At 42.0% G+C, this 20,000-nt stretch overlaps 3 protein-coding genes across 8 annotated transcripts in view; 1 reads left to right on the forward strand and 2 right to left on the reverse strand.

Annotated features, from left to right (window-relative positions):
* The window catches only part of LOC135104718 (adenosylhomocysteinase-like 1), a 146,338-nt gene extending 141,983 nt beyond the window's left edge, over window positions 1-4,355 (reverse strand). Inside the window, exon 1 of one of the 2 annotated variants that reach the window (XM_064012241.1) lies at window positions 3,777-4,355. In XM_064012241.1, the coding sequence (XP_063868311.1) occupies window positions 3,777-3,872 (96 nt within the window). In that variant the 5' untranslated portion in view covers window positions 3,873-4,355. The remainder of the gene's footprint in view (window positions 1-3,776) is intronic. The other variant, XM_064012238.1, reaches the window with a different exon arrangement.
* LOC135104721 (required for excision 1-B domain-containing protein-like) overlaps window positions 1-11,258 on the forward strand; it is a 76,826-nt gene extending 65,568 nt beyond the window's left edge. For 2 of the 3 annotated variants that reach the window (XM_064012246.1, XM_064012247.1), the window contains 4 exons: window positions 8,270-8,418; window positions 8,710-8,812; window positions 9,272-9,473; window positions 11,088-11,258. In XM_064012246.1, coding sequence (XP_063868316.1) covers window positions 8,412-8,418; window positions 8,710-8,812; window positions 9,272-9,473; window positions 11,088-11,258 — 483 coding nt within the window. In that variant the 5' untranslated portion in view covers window positions 8,270-8,411. Of the gene's footprint in view, window positions 1-3,517; window positions 3,672-8,269; window positions 8,419-8,709; window positions 8,813-9,271; window positions 9,474-11,087 lie in introns of those variants that run through there. The other variant, XM_064012248.1, reaches the window with a different exon arrangement.
* The window catches only part of LOC135104720 (non-structural maintenance of chromosomes element 1 homolog), a 16,271-nt gene continuing 5,887 nt past the window's right edge, over window positions 9,617-20,000 (reverse strand). For 2 of the 3 annotated variants that reach the window (XM_064012245.1, XM_064012244.1), the window contains 5 exons: window positions 17,822-18,007; window positions 15,760-15,910; window positions 14,530-14,722; window positions 13,860-13,991; window positions 9,617-12,850 (listed from right to left, as the gene is read on the reverse strand). In XM_064012245.1, the coding sequence (XP_063868315.1) occupies window positions 12,557-12,850; window positions 13,860-13,991; window positions 14,530-14,722; window positions 15,760-15,910; window positions 17,822-17,933 (882 nt within the window). In that variant the 5' untranslated portion in view covers window positions 17,934-18,007 and the 3' untranslated portion in view covers window positions 9,617-12,556. Of the gene's footprint in view, window positions 12,851-13,859; window positions 13,992-14,529; window positions 14,723-15,759; window positions 15,911-17,821; window positions 18,081-20,000 lie in introns of those variants that run through there. The other variant, XM_064012243.1, reaches the window with a different exon arrangement.

The following is a 20,000-nucleotide window of genomic DNA, read 5'->3' on the forward strand; positions in this document are numbered from 1 at the left end:
GCTCTTAATAATACCAGCAGTGCTGGCTGCTGGTTCAAGCTTTCTGATCAATGTTGACAACCTTCGCCATCTTATTACCAAGATGACATCACCCATACTCCCTTCCTGTTCTCAGTTTCCCCACCAAGTCAGCTGTCCCTATAGATACTTTCTTTCAGTTACAATATATGCAAGTGTTTTTCCTATCAGTGCTGGCCTTTTTATCAACAAACAATCCCATTCCCCTCACCCTATTCAGGATCCTTTGATTCTCAGCTTTACCAGCTCTCCCTATAGATCATTTTCAATATATACAAGTTTTTTTCCTTTCACTGCTTACTGCTGGTACAAGTTTTCAGTCAAATGTCGATAACCTTAACCTTCTTATTACTAAGCTGATATCACTCAGTCACTCCATCTCCTTCAAAATCTTTCAATTCACAGTTTCACCTCCAGCTCCTTTCTTTTTCTATCTATCTGTCTACATCCCAGCCAGCAATGCCACATGGGGCGACCCAGACAAAGCACCACACACTCGTACACAGATAATTTGCATCTTACCCCCATCATAGCACAGCTGGCCACATACTTCTTTTTTTCTAATTATAATATATAAAACTTGTCCTTTTATGTTTTTTGTTGTTAGTGTTGAATTAATTATAGTGTACAAGGGCTGAGCTACTGTTGTGTGGCTTATACTTATCTATTCTTTTTCTCCCCCGTGACGTAGCTAACTAACGGCACCCACTGATTTTTTGTTCCCTTGACAGTAAACATAAGACCTGTCCCTGTTTATGCTACAAATAATAGACACACAAACAAAACCTGTCCCTGCTTGCTGTACATAAAAACCAGCATGTAAACAGACAGAAGGCCATGTTGTATCTGGGAGGCTTGGAAGAAAGATACAAATTTAAAAAAAATGAAATAAAATAAGTGAAAAGTATACAAAATGAAAAACCACAGATGAAAGACTATAGAAAAACCAAAAGATTCGATCAATTAATCTGGGCAAAAAAACTGAACCCATATGGAAAGTTTAAGACATATTTAAGACATTTTTCAAAAAAGGAAAGGAGGAGTTTTTCTTAAAGGATGCCTTGTGAGAAGAGAAGGCATCAGGTAAAAGGAAGAAGAACAGAGCTTTATAAGAAAGGGAATATTCTGAAAATGAGAGAGGAAGAGGAAGAGGAAGAAAAGGTGGCAGCATATACAGTAGTAGGTACATAGCAAACCTTTCACTTAACACTGCCACCACTACCAATGATGGAGGGAAAAGAAAGAAAGAGGAGGAGGTTCATGGGAAAAGAATGTTTTAAGGATGAAAGTTACAATAAGAAAGACAAGGAGGAAGTAGAGTATTAGTACACAGTGAATCTTTCAGTTGATTCTACTATTGATGGAGGCAAAAGGAAGAAGGAAAGAGGAGGAAGAGGAGGAGGAGGAGGAGGAGGAGGAGGAGGAGGTTCACAGGACAAGAATATTTTAAGGGTGAATGAGTTATGAGGAGGCAGAGTGGTTGGTATATTATATAGTAAACTTTTCATTCAACACTGCCACCACTACAAATGACAGAGGCAATACCACTGCACATCAGACAGCAATAAATGTCAAAATTGATGTAGAATAATGTTTTCTGATGTGCTGAAGCAAGGTACAGGGTATATATTTCTCTATACTAACTCCTTGCATTTTTTAAAATCACCCTTTTTTTTTATTAATTTCATCTTTTCATGTAAAATAAAATTTTGTGACATGCCCGAACAACATATAGGGTATATATATACATATCCTCTCTATAACTCCTGACATCTCCTACAATCATTCATTTCTAGGTTTTTCTTTACTGTTTCTCCCACACAGGCAAACTCAGCATTGCAAAATTGATGCTGGAGTTCAATTTTGTGACATGCGGAATGAGATGTTATGGTGCGGGCTGCTGTGAGGTGGGACACTGCTGTGTGGCAGGGGTTGCTGTGAGGTGGAACACTGCTGTGCGGTGTGGGATTGCTGTGAGGCGGGATGCTGCTGTACAGTGTGGAACTATGCCTGGTGGCCGCTGCTTCCTCAGCCACATGCAGCGAGTCAGAGCCCAGGAACATGATAGACTTCCAGGTCTCGCGGAGAGAGAGGCGGCAGGCAAGAGACTGAGACAGCCAATTAGAAGAGAGCAGACACGGGGCAGAGCAGTGGAGGCAGCAGCAGCCAGCCTTGAGGAAGACTGCAGAGGCAGGTGGAACCTCCCTGCTGCTGGAGGAACAGAGGCTGGTGGAGCCTTGGTGAGGTGTCTGCTGTGTACCTGAGGGAGGACTGCGTGAGGAAGACATCCTAATTCTGTGAGGATTACCACTGCTGGGAAGTGCAGCCGAGGGGAATTCTTTGCTGTGTCTTCATAGACTCCGTGTTGCACAGTGAGCCATGAGTCGTGCCTTGTGAGTCTGGTCATGCCTTCCTTTGTGCATGTTCTGCGTGGACGTCCAAGTGACTCTGTGCTCTAGGTGTGTGTGGATGGTATGTGCTGCACTTAAGACTCAGTGCTCTGCCTGGAGTGAGTTTTGGTGCCTGCAGTGTCATGTGAGACATGAGATAACTGTGCCCAGTTCTCTAGTAAGAAAATATACATCTGTGCTGTGTATAACATGGTCTTTACATGTCCTTGCCTTGCACTCCATTGCTACTCCAATTCCTTTGAGTTGCCTCCACCTGGTGATGGAGTGAGTGCTGTCCTGACTACTGCTGCCTCCATGTGAGTTGCTGCCTGCCTGGCTAAGAGTGGTAATGGGGGCTGGTGGCAGTTTAAGTGGTGGGTGCCACAACAAAGATATACGGAGATATATTGGGTTCGTGTTGTCTACTAGAAACACGATCACAAACCCTGAATACTATGAATAACAACTCTCATACATATACAAGATTTTCTTTGTCATCTTCTATAGTACTATGATTTCATGTATAATGCTACAGTTCCTGGTTATAGTCTTAAATTATGTGTGGTCTTACAAAATTTTCCTTATGCATTATTACTACATATAACATTCCAATTACTTCATCATTACTGTCACCACCAATGCACTGCCAACTCTGCCTCTATTACCACTACCATCACAACAGCCACCTTGCACATATTAATAACTCTACTATCACTGTCACTGCCAATGCATAACTAATTCTGCCTCTATCACCACTACCATCACAACAGCTACATTGCACATATCAGTAACTTTACTATCATTGTCAACACCACATTCACCACAACTATCTAACTATTTCACCACCACTACCACATCAGTCCCGGTGTCAGTGCAGTCACGGGGAAATTTTTTGAGATTACACGAATACATGAATAAGGATGACAGATGTATGCATGTATAATTGCGGTATACATGAATAGGCACATATATGTGTACTGACTCGTCACAGCTTCCCTTGGGACCTTCAGAAAAAGGAAAGGTGACACTGCATCACCTGGCGAGGAAGGACGGTATCAGCTGATCCCTTGTAAACAAACCCACACTTTCTTCCTTTTCTCCCTTATTTCACCTCAGCCTGGCACCCCGCAACCCTGACAGGAGACTGCAAGCGTACACCAATACTCCATATACAAACCACACCCGGGACAACCACGCATGAGGAGTAACAGACGAGAAATCGAGCAATATGCAACAGACATCATCACGCGAGCGGCTGAAGGGGTAAAAATGTTGGGTCACCCCTCCGTCAACTCTCATTTTTCCTATTTTCACCTTAATTTCACCTCCCGTACCCTTTCCCATGGCATCTGAAGCAAGATCTCTCACCTTTTCCGCATTGCTGACAGGTTTGGAGACTGCAGCTTCACTCATGTGCAGTTCAGAGCCATTATTAGTAGCGAGTTGTGTCTCCTTCTCAGCCATGATGCTCTCTTTCTCACTCTCTCAGCCAGACTGACTCTCGCGAAAGTGTGTGAGCTGTGAGGACCGGGGAGAGAGAGCTAGAGGTGAGAGGGGGAAGGGAGGGGACCTTGTACTGGCTGGAGGTGACGTGTGGTGTGTGGTGGGGAAGGGGATAGGACGTGGCGTGTGTTTGGGGAAGGGGAGGGTAGGGATGGGAGCTGCTGTTGGCTGGTTGGAGGTGACCCGTGCGTGTGTCTTGGGAGGAATGGAAGTGAGATGGGGAATGAAGGGAGTAATGAGGATGGGAGGGGGGTGTAGGGGCGAGTTGGGGAATGGGAAGGTGAAAGGTGAGAAGTGACATGCGGTACGGGGACTAGAGAGAGAGATGTGAGACGGAGCAATGAGAGAAGAACTGTCACAAGAGCTGGGGAGACGAGCGGTGATAGTGGAGGAGGTGAGAGGAGGTTAGAGGAGGGGAGCTGTCAGAGAGAGAGAGAGAGAGAGAGAGAGGAAGGGGAGAGTGTCAGCTACATGTCCCGCAGGTTACTCTCGAGGTCCCTTCAGTCTTTTGATGATGAAATTAATTTTTTGTCCCCGCAGACGTGGAGGAGACGGTGGTGGTGGTGGTGGTAGTGATGGTGGCGGTAGCGTGTGATTGTCTACCTTACAAATCCTTCACTACATCTCTCTCACTGCATCATACTGGTTGATTTGAGTGTATTGGAGTTTCCAAGTGTGATATAAGACGCTGGACACAGCAATTTAAGTTTAGTAGAGGAGGAGGAGGATGGCAGAGGCCGAATCTTAACTCAGAATAATACACCTTATGTCATTATATTTGAAGAGCTGAAATTGCCTGTATGCTTTTTTTTTTTTTTTTTCTGCCTCTCCGTGCCTCCTTGCGTGCGTAGAGTGGTGGTGATGAGGTATAGTGAGGTGTGTGTGTGTGTGTGTGTGTGTGTGTGTGTGTGTGTGTGTGTGTGTGTGTGTGTGTGTGATAAATTATGAGGTCAAGTGCAGTAGTAGTAGTAGTAGTAGTAGTAGTAGTAGTAGTGATTGTGAGGCTGTAGTGGTGGTGGTGACAGTGGTGTTACTAATTATGGTGATGACGGTAGTGGTGATGATGATGATGAAGAAGGAGCTCGTGACTGATAATATATGCTAGAGTGGTGATGATGAATGCGTGCTAATAGTTATAGTCGTAATGGTGTTGATGGTGATGAGTACTATAATGAAGCAGAGAAGGGATAAAGAGAATGCGGTAATAGTGGTGCATGCAGGAATTTTGGTGATGATGCTTTGGGGCATGTGGGTACGAAATCAAAGGTAGTGGTGGTGGTGGTGGGGGGGGGGGAGATGTGGGGATGGGTAGGCGTTGTGGTGTGATGGGGGTGATGGGGGTGAGGGTATTGAGTGCGGAAGGGTGGTGGCTAGTAACAGTGGTGGTGGCAGCCAGTGGTGGTGGTAGTGGCAGTGGTGGTGATGGGGAAGGAGGAGGAGGAGGAGCAGGAGGGGAAAGAGGAGGGGTGATCGGATGATGGGTTTGGGTTGAGAGGAGAGTGGTGATGGTGGTGACGGTAATGGTGATGGTGGTGGTGGTGTAGGTGATATTGATGGTGGGGAAATGGGTGTGTGTATGAGAGAGAGAGAGAGAGAGAGAGAGAGAGAGAGAGAGAGAGAGAGAGAGAGAGAGAGAGAGAGAGAGAGAGCACAGACAGACCAGTAAACACAGACAGATGAACACACACAGATAGATACACATACATACAGACAAACAGACAGATATACGGACACGCATGCAGACGCAGAGATACACGAATGCACAGACGTACACACAAACATTCAGACATTGGCAAAACTAATGAAATGAAGCATAAGACAAGCAAGCAGGCAAACAAACAAACAAGCAAACGAACATTCTTGCTCCGGTTGTTCCTCTCCATAAAAACAAACGCCAGACAGACAAACAAACAAACAAACGAGTGAGTAACGAAAGAAAATAATAATAATAATAATAATAATAATAATAATAATAATAATAATAATAATAGTGAAGACAAACAATAAGATTAACAGGCAGATAAAGTAACCAAAACAACAACAACAGCAACAACAACAACAACAACAACAATAATAATAATAATAATAATAATAATAATAATAATAATAATAATGATAATAATAATAATAATACACTTATTCAGACAAGACGAAGAGAGAGGGAAGAAGGAAGGGGAAGGAGGTAGAGTGGAGAGCTGGGAAAAGGAGCGAAGGACGAGGTATGGAGGAAGGGGGAAGAGGGGAGGGGGAATGATAAGATAGGCACAGTATCTACCTGTTCTCACCTGCCGTCGGCTTATCTTAGGTGAGGAAAAAATACTTCACTCCTTGATAAAATGTTTTCTTCTTAAAAGGATGAGATAAGAGCGAGGCGAGGAAAAAGTGAGATGATTGTTGTTGTTGTGGTGATGGTAGTAGTGGTGGTGCTACTACTACTACTACTACTACTACTATTCCATTATTGTTTTTAATTACTATTTCCCCCTCGTTTTCGTTATCATTCTCCTCCTCCTCCTCCTATCTCCTCCTGTAATTACTACTTTTACTACTACTACTACTACTACTACTACTACTACTACTACTACTACTACTACTACTACTACTATTACTGCTACTACTACTACTACTACTACTACTACTACTACTACTACTACCACTGCTGCTGCTATTACTACTGCTACTACTACTACTATTTTTTCTCCTCCTTTTTCCGGTCCTCAGTTTTTTTTTATTCGTGTGTGTATAAAGCCAACATATACCATCTCTCTCTCTCTCTCTCTCTCTCTCTCTCTCTCTCTCTCTCTCTCTCTCTCTCTCTCTCTCTCTCTGGAGTCCAAAATCAACTCGTCTTGTCAAAGGTCATTAATAATTCATGTCATAAGAAGAAAGAGATAAAAGACAGACAGACAGACGAGCAGGCAGACAGACGAGGAGGCAGACAGACACAGATAGGCAGACAGACAGACAGACAGACAGACAGACAGACAGACAGATAGAGACAGACACATAGACAGAGACAGACAAATAGACTTTACAGACATACATAATTCACAGTCAGACAGACAGACAGACAGAGAGAAAGGCAGAGACAGACAGATAGTGACAAAGAAAAAAAAAAAGACAGAAAAAAAATATTTAAGATAGTATTTCTACTGTCCAGACAGAAAACACCTAAATAAAGCACCTCTCATCAATGATTAGAATGCAATAAAGGTGACCGTATTGAAATAGTTTTAGATAGACAAATCAGTAGACAGGCAGATACATAAATAGATCGATAGACAAGTATTTATTGATAAAGGAAGAAATTAATACAAAAGCGAGGAGAGGAATGAATATCAAAAGAGAATCAGAGAGAGAGAGAGAGAGAGAGAGAGAGAGAGAGAGAGAGAGAGAGAGAGAGAGTCTGTGTGGTAGTGATGGAGTTCGGAATGTCCTCTCTCTCCCTCCCGTCCCCCTCTCATTCTCATCTTGATGCTCTTAAGGGCAATATTTGTGACACCACGGAGGTCGCCCCGTCTGTCCGTATTGTGCGAGGAAGCGTGGTGGTGGTGGTGGTGGTGGTGGTGGCGGTGGTGGTAGTATTAGTTTATAGGGATGATAGATGGAATTAGGTGCGCATGTTTTAGTAATAGTAGTAGTAGTAGTAGCAATAGCAGTAGCAGCAACAGCAGTAACAGCAGCAGCAGCAACAGTATTAGTGGTAGTATATTAGTATAGTAGTAGTAGTAGTAGTAGTAGTAGTAGTAGTAGTAGTAGTAGTCAAGCCACACATCACAATCTGGACACGAACCCACCGCGTCACTGTACAAAGCTGCAGAATCACTCCCACACAAAAATAAACACACACGTGGCCATAATATAATCAAGAGATAGATAGATAAACAGACAAGTCGTCAGACAGACTGACAGAAAGATGGGTAGACAGATAGACAGATTGACAGACAAACAGATGAATATACAGGGATAAGTAAATGACTGTATTAAGATCATTTCCCTGTGTTACGGTTATAAGGATGAACGTTTACATGGTGGCTTTAATATGTTAAATCTTCTCTTTAGACCATTTTTTATGAATAATAATCAATGCTCCCTTTTATTTTTCCGCAACTTTCTTTTACTAGAGCTGATGCATTTCCTTTTTTCTGTTAAATTCGCCTTGCATTGGCAAAATATCAATTCTCCTTTTTTAGACCACTTCTACGAATAACCAGTACAGCCCTTCTAATTTTTTAACACTTCTTCTCTTATTTTTATTGGACTTAATACATTTTCCTTTTATTTCATCTTGAGTCAGCAAAATATGATGTTTCCTCTCAAAATTAAGATCAAGAAAGTGACGTCACCTTTGTTTACAGTGACGTCACGACGCTGAGCATCCCAGGTGAGGCAGGCGAGGCAGGTGTGTGGCGCTGTAATAGTTGGACTGATTGGTGCGAGAAGAGAGAGGAGGAAAAAAGGGACGTAAATAAGAGGAGGTGATCAGAAACACAAAGCGGCATGCGAGGTAAGGATTGAATGAGGTTTGACAGTTCTCTCTCTCTCTCTCTCTCTCTCTCTCTCTCTCTCTCTCTCTCTCTCTCTCTCTCTCTCATATTCCATTTCTCCTCTCTATTAGTATCCCCTCCTCATCCTTCCCCATACTTCATTCCCCACCTAATGTCAATCGTCAGCCACCAAACTACTCGTTCATTCAGTATTTTTTATACCTGCTGCCTCCCTCATCCTTCCCTATACTTTTCTTCTTCCTGTGTCTCACCTCACATCTGCACCACTGACACAGCTATCCTGCCTTCAGATCAGCCTGAGGTGCGTCAGGAGGGGCAGGAGGCGGCCGCCCTAGTGAGCCGCTTCAACCAGCTTCAGGAGGAGCGAGTCTTGACCTATCGCCGCTTGGAGGAGTGAGTCTGCCACGGTGATAAACTGATAATGACAAATAATTGTTGTATATATTTTCTTGTTCACAAGTTTGGCATAACATTGAAATAACATTAGTGCTTTCATCTAAGTGCTAGGTTAGGTTAGGTTTAGTTTCCTTCATTTCACTGCCGATCCCTTTGTTGTGTAGATCATGATTTGAAAAAAAAAGTGTTATATTTTGCTGAGAAATAGAGTCAGTGTCTGGAAATTAGTTGGCTAAGGTTATTTCCATAATCCCCTATTTTTGCAGTAACTAGAATCGTGAAAGGCTACTTCTGTCTAATAGATAGATCAATTAATATATAAATTGTTGTATTACTCAAAAATTTATATAAAACTGTAAAATCACATGCCTAATAATAACCATGACTCTTCCCACTTTCACTCTCTCACTTTATTTTCTCTGCCACACTCACAGCTTCCCTCACTCTCCTCCACAGTGGCCACAAGGTGTATCTTGCCTCAGGGCCACAGTACGACTTCCCAACCTACCGTCAGTGTGTGCATGAGGCGACCCAGGCCTTCAGTAGGGTGTCTGACGGGGTGCTGGAGGTGGAGGCTGAGCTGCGCAAGGCCAACCACACTGCCCTGGCCAACATCATTGAGGCCATCCAGGAGTGTGAGAGGAGAAAGCTGGAGCTGGTGGGTACTGAGGAAAGGCTCAGATTCAAGAGTTTAGTTACACTGTTGTGATATAACATGAAGGAAAAGGAGAGATGGAATGCAATGTTAAGTGTTTCTATCCAGGAGTGAGAAACTGGAGTTGGTGGATAGTGAGAAAAGGCTCGGATTCAAGAGTTTATTTAGCCAATTACAGAGCTAGGAGTGTGAATCATGTGTAAGTGTGGTGCTTTGTCTGGGCCACCCCATGTTTAGCATGGGACTGGCACCATGGTATATAGATAGATAGGTAGATATAACACAAAGCATAAGGAAAATGAAAAGGAATGTCATATATAGAGTGTTTTCTGTGTCAATTCAGATTTAGTTTCAAGAGTACATAGCCAATTATAATATGGATTACAAGGAAAAGAAGAGGAGGAATGTGATGCAAGGTGAGGAGATTCAAATTTAGATTCAAGATTGTTAAGCCACTTGTAACAAATCTCAGGGAAAAGGAGAGGGAATGCAGTGCAAGTATTCTGTGTGGATGTTTTTCTATTTTATTTTATCAGGATCGAGTCAGATTTTTAATGTCTTGGCTTTTAATGCTAAATTAAACCATTATTTTTAAATTAAGCTGATGTATATTTTTTTGTAGACACTGTTTTCACTGGTTATAGGAGAGAGAGAGAGAGAGAGAGAGAGAGAGAGAGAGAGAGAGAGAGAGAGAGAGAGAGAGAGAGAGAGAGAGAGAGAGAGAGAATGGCTCATAAAACCTCCATAATCTTGGAAAACTATACACATTTCTTTATAACCTGTGATATTTGATAAAAAAAAAAAAAGAAACACAAATAGTATTAGTTTTATATAAAAGTAACACGTGGGGTTTTTTTTTTGGACAAAATTGTGTAAGAATTATTTTCCACAAATCTGTACACCCATACCATACATACTGTTTCTTTATATCTAGCCATATCCTTTCCTCTCTGTCACACTTAAATGCAAATCTTTTATCATAAACAGACAAAATTTACTCCACCTTTCCCTCTCAGACCAATTTTCCTCAGTCATTGATACAATCTTTCCTCTCATCATTCATTCCCACTGATACAACCTTTACTCCACCTTTCTCTCCACAGACAGTTTTTCCTCATGTACTCATCGACACAATCTTTCCTCTCATCATGCATTCTCACTGATACAACCTTTACTCCACCTTTCCTTTCAGATGCTTCTGCTCATACACTCGGAAAATCTTTAATCTTACTTAGTTTATTGACAAACTTAGAAAATATTAACTACATTCAGTACAAAGTTTGTCCATTCTCAATTTGTACATTTCATGGATGTCTGTCTGTCTGTCCGCCACCACCATTTTTCCCACCACCATTTTTCCCATTAGAAATAATACATTACTCATAAACACTAAAAAGTATAAACAATACAACATAAAGGCACAAAAGATTCACCACAAAACAGAAACAAAAATTGTACTGACATTCACTCTCTCCCTCCCATAGACAGTTTCTCCACATTGTACACTCATAAACACAAAAATTCTTTAATCATAATCTCCAAGATGCAAAATTCTCTCTCTCCCTCACTATTTCTCTTCTATCCTACACAAAGATTCACTGCACCTCTCCCCCACAGACGGTTCACCAGCAGCTGGCCAGGCAGATGGTGGAGGAGGTGGGGAGTGGAGAGCTGGAGCAGAGCAAAGTGAGGGAGCTGAGAGGACAGTTGGGGAAAGTGGTGGAGGACATCAACGACCTCCTCACTGAACTGCGCTATGAGGCATGGGGGGATGGGGAGGGGGCTTAGGAAGGCTGGGGAGAAGGGAGGAGGAGCTCACAAAGGGATGAGGAATGGGAAGGAGGGGAAAGACGAAATGTAGACTGACTAGGGGGAAAGGAATTAAGGCTTTGAGGAGAGACTGAAGGGAAGGGATGGGGAAAAAAAAATATGGGGACTGAAGGTGTGAGAGGGGATGTAATGAGGGGAATGGGGTATAGGCTCAGCAAGGGTGGTAGAGAGATTGAGGCATGGATGGAGGGGCAGCTAAAGAGTGCTGGGAAAAAGAGGGCACAATTTTTCTCACAAGGGAATGTAACAATGTCAATGTGAAAACCTGCGATAAATAATTAAGTCATTACAATGTGGAAAAAAAAAAAGTATTTTATTTTCCTTTCTGTATGTGTATGTGTGTATCTAATTATATTTTACAGTACCTGAGCTATAATAATATAGTTCCCTCACATCTATATTTTTACATCTATAGTCTTTCTATGTGTATAAGAAAAACACCTACATACAGTCCTCTTCCCAACAATGTCCATTTGCTGCAAAACACTGAGAAACATGATGATGATGATGATGATGGTGGTGATGGTGATGGTGATGGTGATGATGATAATGATGATCATCTATGTATTCTCTCTCTCAAGGTGAGGTCAGTAATGATCATAATGTTCATGTACAATCCACAAACCAAACATGTATTTTGCAAGCCACCCAAAGTAGTCCCACGTTTCAAGTCTTTTTAAATACCATGGATCGTTTGCTTCCCAGGATGCTTTCACTCACTGATGATGCACAATCCTTGCCAACCCATCACACAAGAACGATGAGAGCACCCTTCAAAACCCAAGTAACTTCCACAATCAACACACCATTATCACAACATAACATTCTTACTGGACAAAATAATGATGACAAGATGATTTAGTGGCAGTTCTTAGGGTTTTTTGGACCACCACAATGACAAGCCACAATCCTTGCCAAACCATCACCCTAGAATCATGAAAGCACCCTTGAAAACTCTAATAACTTCCACCACTGCCACATCATCATTTCACGTAGCATCCTTAACTGAATGAAATAACAATGACAATGATGATACAGTGGAAGCTGGTCTATTAAAAAGTAATGAAGATGAGACAACACACACATAGAATCATGTATGCACCACTGAATACTCTAGTAACTCCCACTATACCGTACTACAATATAATGACGAAGTAGATTCAAAGGAAGTTCTTAGATCTATTAGGACCACCACTGAAGCCTGTCTGTTAAAAAGTAATGAAGATGAAACTACACAAACACAGACCAACACTGTCTTACTCCTCTTCATAATTCACTTTTTCTTTTCCCCTTCGTAGACTGTTTCTTCTCTTCTGAACTACCGGCTTCTGCTCCTCCTCCTTTTCCATGCTCTCTTCCTCCTCTTCCATTTCATCACTGCTGTCTGACATCACCCTGCTTCGCTTGCTTGGAGAGGCTGGAGAGGAGACCGGGCCCAGGTACGCATCACAGCTTCCACTGGGACAGGAGTTGGCCTTCTTGCTAGTCTGCCAATACTTCTTGGCACAGTTGCGATGCATAGCCACCTTGCACTGGTGGCACTGGTACCCCTGGGGATGGGAGATGGGGTGAGATGGAAACAGAGTGAGAGAGGGAGAATCTTTTTGTTTGACTGTTGTGGCTTCTCTTTTCAGCTTCATACAATAGTCTAGTGTAAGTAAGGCATGGAAAGACATCTTCTTCTTCTCCTTTTGCCTTTTCCCTAAAGTGATGGGCTAGTGTCATATCAGTTTCCTCTAGTTGTGTCTGTCCCTTGCATCTTCCTCTGTGACTCCCATCCTTTGGACCTCTACCACAATTCCATCCCTCCAACTCACAATCTTTCTTCACCTCAATCTTCTTCCCTCAACTGGTTTTCTTCAGGGAAGATTGTGGGGAAGACATAAATGATTGCAAAGGAAAATTATAATTTCCAGCCTCTAAGCTCAGTGTTATATTTGTACTCAGTGAAATTGTTTAAAATTGCTCTTAAGGGGTAATTAGTGTCCTCCTGTTATTAGCACTCAAAGGGAGAAATAAAATACAATATTATTAATTTAGACATAGCCCTTGTTTAGACTCACTGCAACAAAAGTGACTACTGAGCTGAGAGAGAGAGAGAGAGAGAGAGAGAGAGAGAGAGAGAGAGAGAGAGAGAGAGAGAGAGAGAGAGAGAGAGAGAGAGAGAGAGAGAGAGAGAGAGAGAGAGAGAGAGTAGAATATCTTGCATCTGCCCCAAGTACAGAAACACAAACATACACCAATAATTTTTTCTCTATCATCTTGAACTCAAAAGCCACTCTCTTCTTTCTTTCCCTATCAGAAACTTGTCCATCCTGTTCCCTCTTTTTCTCTGTCTTTCTCTTTTATATAGTTTTCTTTGACGTGCTTTCATCTTGCACTTTTCTATCTTTCTTCACCTAATTCAGCTTTTGCTTGATTTTCTTTCATCCTGCCTATTTTTTTCTGTCTTCCTTCCCTTCCTTCCTTCATCATCTCTTCTCACTCTCTCACACACACACAACCTTGCCTCTCTCTCTCTCTCTCACACACACACACACACACACACACATGCAGTACCTTAAAAGTGAGTTTGGTACAGAAGAAACACTTGTGGATGTCGTCAGCATAGGTCTCCTCCAGGTAGGTATTGATCTCAGCAACGATGAGGCTGCTCAGGGACAGATACACGTCACCACTGTCATAGGTGGTCTGTGGAGGCAAGCTAGTTACCAGGGAGTCAATCAGTGGCTTCAACATACAAATTTATAGATGGGGATGATACACAGAAATATGTAGCTATGTTTTATACAGGAACTGTTATGTAGAGGCCTGATGGCTTCTTGCAGCTTCCCTTATTTTCATCAACATGGAGTCATCAGAAAGCTTTAAAAGATGGTTAGACATATTTATGGACAGGGATAACATGTGGAAACAGGTAAATGGGTAACTTTGTTTTGTACAGGGACTGGCATGTGTAGACTTCTTGCAGCTTCCTGTGTTTTGTATGTTCTTATGACATTGAGCTAGATTTCTTAACAGGTCATTAGGAAGCTTAAAAAAATGTAGCATGTGTATGATAGGTGAAAATAGCTAAGCAGATTTTATAAAGGGCCTGCCATGTGTAGGCCTGATGGCTTCTTGCAGCTTTCCTTATTTTCTTATATTTTTACCTTCAAATTTACAACACTCACTTGCAATAACACACTTACAAGTACACCCTGACAACACCTCATATCCCAGCCAGTACCTGAAGCAGCCACTTGTCCTCCACCAGGCGTTCAATCAGTTTCTCACACGCACTGACTTTCATCTTCTGCTTGATTAAGAGACAAAGGTTGATGGCAGTATTCATCTTTACCTCCCCATCATTCGAGGTCACCAACTTTGCCACCAGCAGCTGCACAAAGTTTAGCTCTTGTTGGGAGAAGGGTGACAGTGCCCTGTGTGGAGGAAGAAAAGTGTGAGGCTGAGGGTTGTGTGTCCATGCAGAGAGGAAATGGATGTGTTTAGGAGAGTGTGTCATTAGCAAGTGTGTGTGTGTGTGTGTGTGCGTGTGATTCACCTACAGTCGTCTGATGGTCACCCAGCCAGCCATTACCTATGGAAAGAGCTCAGAGCTCATAGTGACCAATCTTTGGCTAAGACTGAGACCACTTACACACCACACACTGGAACAGCGAGGTCACAACCCCTTGGGATACATCCTGAACCTACTTGCTGCTACGTTAACAGGGGCTACACATTAAGAGGCTCGCCCATTTGCCTCACCGCTCCAGGGATTTGAACACGGGCCTTCTTGGTTGTGAGCTGAGCGTGCTAACCACTACACTACGCGATGGATGTGTGTGTGTGTGTGTGTGTGTGTGTGTGTGTGTGTGTGTGTGTGTGTGTGTGTGTGTGTGTGTGTGTGTGTGTGTGTGTGTGTGTGTGTGAAATAAGAGGATGAAAAGTACCAAGAAGAAATAAAATAGAGGGGAAGGAAAGGAAGGTGAGGAACTGTAAGAAGAAAGCTTGCATGCAGAAAATATATGAATGCAAGAATTGTATTACAGCCTAGTTATTAATATTTTTCCTCTTTTGCCTCCTTGTTCCTGCCATAGTAACAGGTAAAAAAAGTGTGTGTGTGTGTGTGTGTGTGTGTGTGTGTGTGTGTGTGTGTGTGTGTGTGTGTGTGTGTGTGTGTGTGTGTGTGTGTGAAGGAAAAGATATGGAATATGGGAAGAGGAGGAAAAACAAGGGGGAAAGGAAAAGGAGAAAGATGGTAATGGTGTTGATCTGTGGTGTGAAGACTGGAAACACACACACACACACACACACACACACACACACACACACACACACAATGTAAATCATATAAATCCGACATATCACAACAAAACATCAACACCAAATCAAACCAGACCAACAATGCCTGCACACCCAGCATAACACCACCAATACACCAGAACTAGACCAGCATCATTGCCTGCACACCCACCTGTTAACCTCACCCGTCATGAGGTTCACCAGCACCAGGCAGGGGTAGTCACCATCCTCCCTCTCCTCCACAGTGGTCTTGAGGGCCAGCTCCACACTTTCCAGCTCCTTGTTCACCTCGTATATGAATGGCTCCAGCTCCTGCATGGCCTCTGTGAGGCAAGGTAAGGGTCAGACTGAGAGAGTAGAGGCACAAAACACCTCAGAAAGTATACTGGTCTTTTCCTCAGATCTTTTACTATTTCTTTTTTTTGTGTGTGTGTGTGTGGGGAATGGCATCAGGAGCAAGGTTTTTTGTTGTGTCTCTTCTGTGGGGCATGGCAAGAATCAGGCTACAGGAGCAGAGGCAAAAGACACCTCAGTAAGTATACTGGTTTTTCTTTCAGACCTACTTTTTTTTTTTTTTTTGAATGGCATCAAGAGCTTTTTTTTTTTTTTCTGTGGGGCATGGCAAGAGTCAGGGCAAGTGAAGAGATGCAGAAGATGGTTGCACCAGGGCCCAGAGATCACAACAAGAAACTTTACATGAGATTAAGACTTAACATCACAAAGACCTTTCTGCAACAGAGTGGTGCATGGAAGACTGGAATGATCCATTGAAGATGTAACTGCTTGTGACAGAAAGTGTTTTGAATTTTGAAAAATCTTTGGATAAAGTTTGGGGCATCAAGAGCTGAAATTTAACTTTAAGGCCACAATCACAAAGTTAGACACATCCACCCAAGCTGAGAGCCAAGTTTGTGAGATGAGCTGAATCTCACAGGCTGTTAACACCCCTAAGTCTGGGAATTATCTATGAGAAAAAGAAAGTTTAGAAAGTTAAGTCATCTGCTTGGTTCTTTTACTCATCTCTTTTTTGGCAATGGCATCAAGAGCAGGGTTTTTTTTCCTTCTGTGGGGGGGTCGACAAGGCACAAGGCGTGACAATGGAGGCAAAAGGTACCTAACAAAAGTAAACTGGCCTTCCTTCAGATCTTTTACTCATTTCTCTTTTTTGGGGAATGACATCAAGAACAGGACTGCTTAAGTTAGGTTAGGTTTGGGAGCCCATATTTTAGTCATGCTTGCTCCTCAAGCCCCCAGAAATTTTGAAAAAGAATGACTTCTCCCATAGATTTTTATAAGAGGCCAAATTTAACTAATTTTTGTGTTCCTCACCTGAAAACGCCGCTTTCCCACTAAATCCCCATGTTTGTTAGGGCTGGAGAGGGACGACAATAGAATATATAAGGAGATGCTATTGGTATGATTCACCGCGCCTTTCTTTTTGGGGGATGAAGCCTGAAAACCTAATGAACAATAAACACAGAGATAGCCATTCGGTAATTGTCTAGAGTCCTTACCGGGCCTTATTACTGGTCTATTCACTTCAATTCTTTTACACATACCTTCACATGCACCTAAAACATCATTTTAAAGTGGGGGACAAATGCCCCCTTCCCTCTAGTCGGTTAGGTTAGGTTAGGTTAGGTTAGGTTAGGTTAGGGTAATTGTCTAGAGTCCTTACCGGGCCTTATTACTGGTCTATTCACTTCAATTCTTTTACACATACCTTCACATGCACCTAAAACCTAACCTAACCTAACCTAACCTAACCTAACCTAACTTAACCTAACCTAACCTAACCTAACCTAACCTAACCAACTAGAGGGAAGGGGGCATTTGTCCCCCACTTTAAAATGATGTTTTAGGTGCATGTGAAGGTATGTGTAAAAGAATTGAAGTGAATAGACCAGTAATAAGGCCCGGTAAGGACTCTAGACAATTACCAGCCATTCATCCAGACACTGAGACAGTCATCTATCCATCCAAACACAGAAACACCTATGCATACTGACAAGCATCTATCCACTCAAGGCAGGCTCGCCTACACACTCCTTACAACTTTAAAGTGAAGGGGACAGACACATAGACAGCCATCCACCAACCCTAACTGACGGGCATCCATTCATCCAACCACGGCAGGGTCACCCCCACAGACAGACATTGAGACAGCCATACATCCAAAATAACGTGTCCATCCAAACAAGCAGACACCCATCCATCCACCAGGAAAGACTCACCCCCATACTCCTTGCAGCAGTTCCCCAACAATCCCTGCGCCTCACTCTCGTCCACAGACCGCCGCTGCAGCATCACTTGCAGGAACAGGCGGTGCACGCGGCCGAATCCCATACTGCTCACCACTCAAACTCCAATCAACTACCAAATTCCGTGCCCTGTGTCGTTTTGTTTGGGATGATGATACCCTGGAAGTTGTGGTGACAGCGCGGGTTATTTAGTCTGGGTCTCGGACTGGGTTCAGCTGCGCTCAGCTCTCTCACCATCACTATTTTCAAAGGCCACAGATATATTAGCCTGGTTCTCAAGAGTATTTCTCTTGTTCATAATGCATCAATATTATTAATCTATCATTAAATTCATAAAACACCCTTAAAAACACGTGTAACTTATTTTAATCTCTCTCTCTCTCTCTCTCTCTCTCTCTCTCTCTCTCTCTCTCTCTCTCTCTCTCTCTCTCTCTTAAAAGGCCAGAGAGATGATTGGACGGGTTCTCAAGAGTGTTTTTCCTGTTAATAATGTATAAATGTTGTTAGTCACTAGAATCATAAATCCATCGTAACAAACTGGATTCTTTTGAAAGCAATGGAAAGGAATGCTGGACTTATATAAATCTACAAGATCCACAAGAGGAGCTGAGGTCAGAAAAAAGGCTTAAGAAATGCTGCTCTATATGATCCTATTCAATAATGCTGTTAGAACACCCGTTCTTTCAATTTAGCATTTCATTTTCAGGAGATAGCACACAGGATTGAGCAGGAAATACACCACATAAACTTATCTTTCAAAAACAATCATGCCTTATAAATTGTAAATATAAATTATTTGAGTCTATATTAATCCGTCAATTGAAATATAAACGATGCTTTATATATATATATATATATATATATATATATATATATATATATATATATATATATATATATATATATATATATATATATATATATAATACTAAAAGCCTTAGTGAGGTCGCCATTTTGTTATCTATTCCCCATGAAGTCACAAGCTTCTCTCAACTCTAGGTGAATATTTTCGTACCAGTATTCTCTCTTATTATATCGCTCTATATGAATGTCTTCATCCAATGAACATAGTTAATAGTAATTTTTATTGCAGTTTTTATATCTGATTACATGTAAAATAATACAACAAATATTGTGTATTCGTTTCAAGGAACAAACATGATTTGTTGCAGAGTGGTGGTACTCAGTTTTGGCGTAAACACACCATTCCGTATTAAAATAGTACTAAAATTAGCAAAATCTCGGTTTCTCGTTCAAATATTACGTTCAGAGGGTGGTTAGATATAATGTCACTTCCAAAGGATAACCTATGTACAGTGAGTTTATTTTAACTATTCATTCTGTTGTTCTATTGCAAAGGTCTTTCAATTATCGACTTTGTTTTTCTGTAATTTGATAAACTAAAATGATAGAAATAATTGAAACATAACGCAACGTTATTTTTAAAATGTCATTACAATGAAATTTATAATTTATAAATAACCAAGATGTATTCTAGAAGCTGACTAATATGAATTCATGCAAAATTATAATGTACACTTGTCTATTGTAATACACAGCTATAAATGCTTGTATTGCTATTAAATCAACAAGAAAAGATATAATTCTGGCAAAGCGTAAGTACTTTAGCCTTACCCCACTTCCTCCCTCATCCCATCCCCTCCCACTCCACTTACCTCCCATCCACCTCCTCGTGTACCCTCCTACCAACCATATCCAAGGGGACCCAACCCACCCCTACGAGCGAATTGCGACCGTAATTCGCCTTGCGTAGTTGAATTTTGCAAATATTTCCTCCATGTCTCAATGAACTTTGACAAAATGTGGATGAATGCGTGAGTATTGATAGTTGCTAGCTATTAAGTGTGTTTGTGCAGTAAAATTACTATGATTTGAGATGAAATAAAAAAAAAAATCGCTCAGAATGCTTTGATCTGTCCCCATCCAATGTATTTGCTGGTTATCCAGGGTAGATAAGCGAAATACAGTGAGGATTAGTAATGGTGTACGTGTATTGAAATGCTGGGCACGTCTTGCCACCTGAATAACATCACTGGAGTGTCCGGCACATAATCAGATTGTAGAGTGGAAGTAACATGTTCACGGCTGCTCCTCCTCTAACTCCAGCAATGACCGTCTTTGAACGTATCTG

This window comes from Scylla paramamosain, chromosome 11 (assembly GCF_035594125.1).
Source record: "Scylla paramamosain isolate STU-SP2022 chromosome 11, ASM3559412v1, whole genome shotgun sequence".
NCBI classification, from domain to species: Eukaryota; Metazoa; Arthropoda; class Malacostraca; order Decapoda; family Portunidae; genus Scylla; species Scylla paramamosain.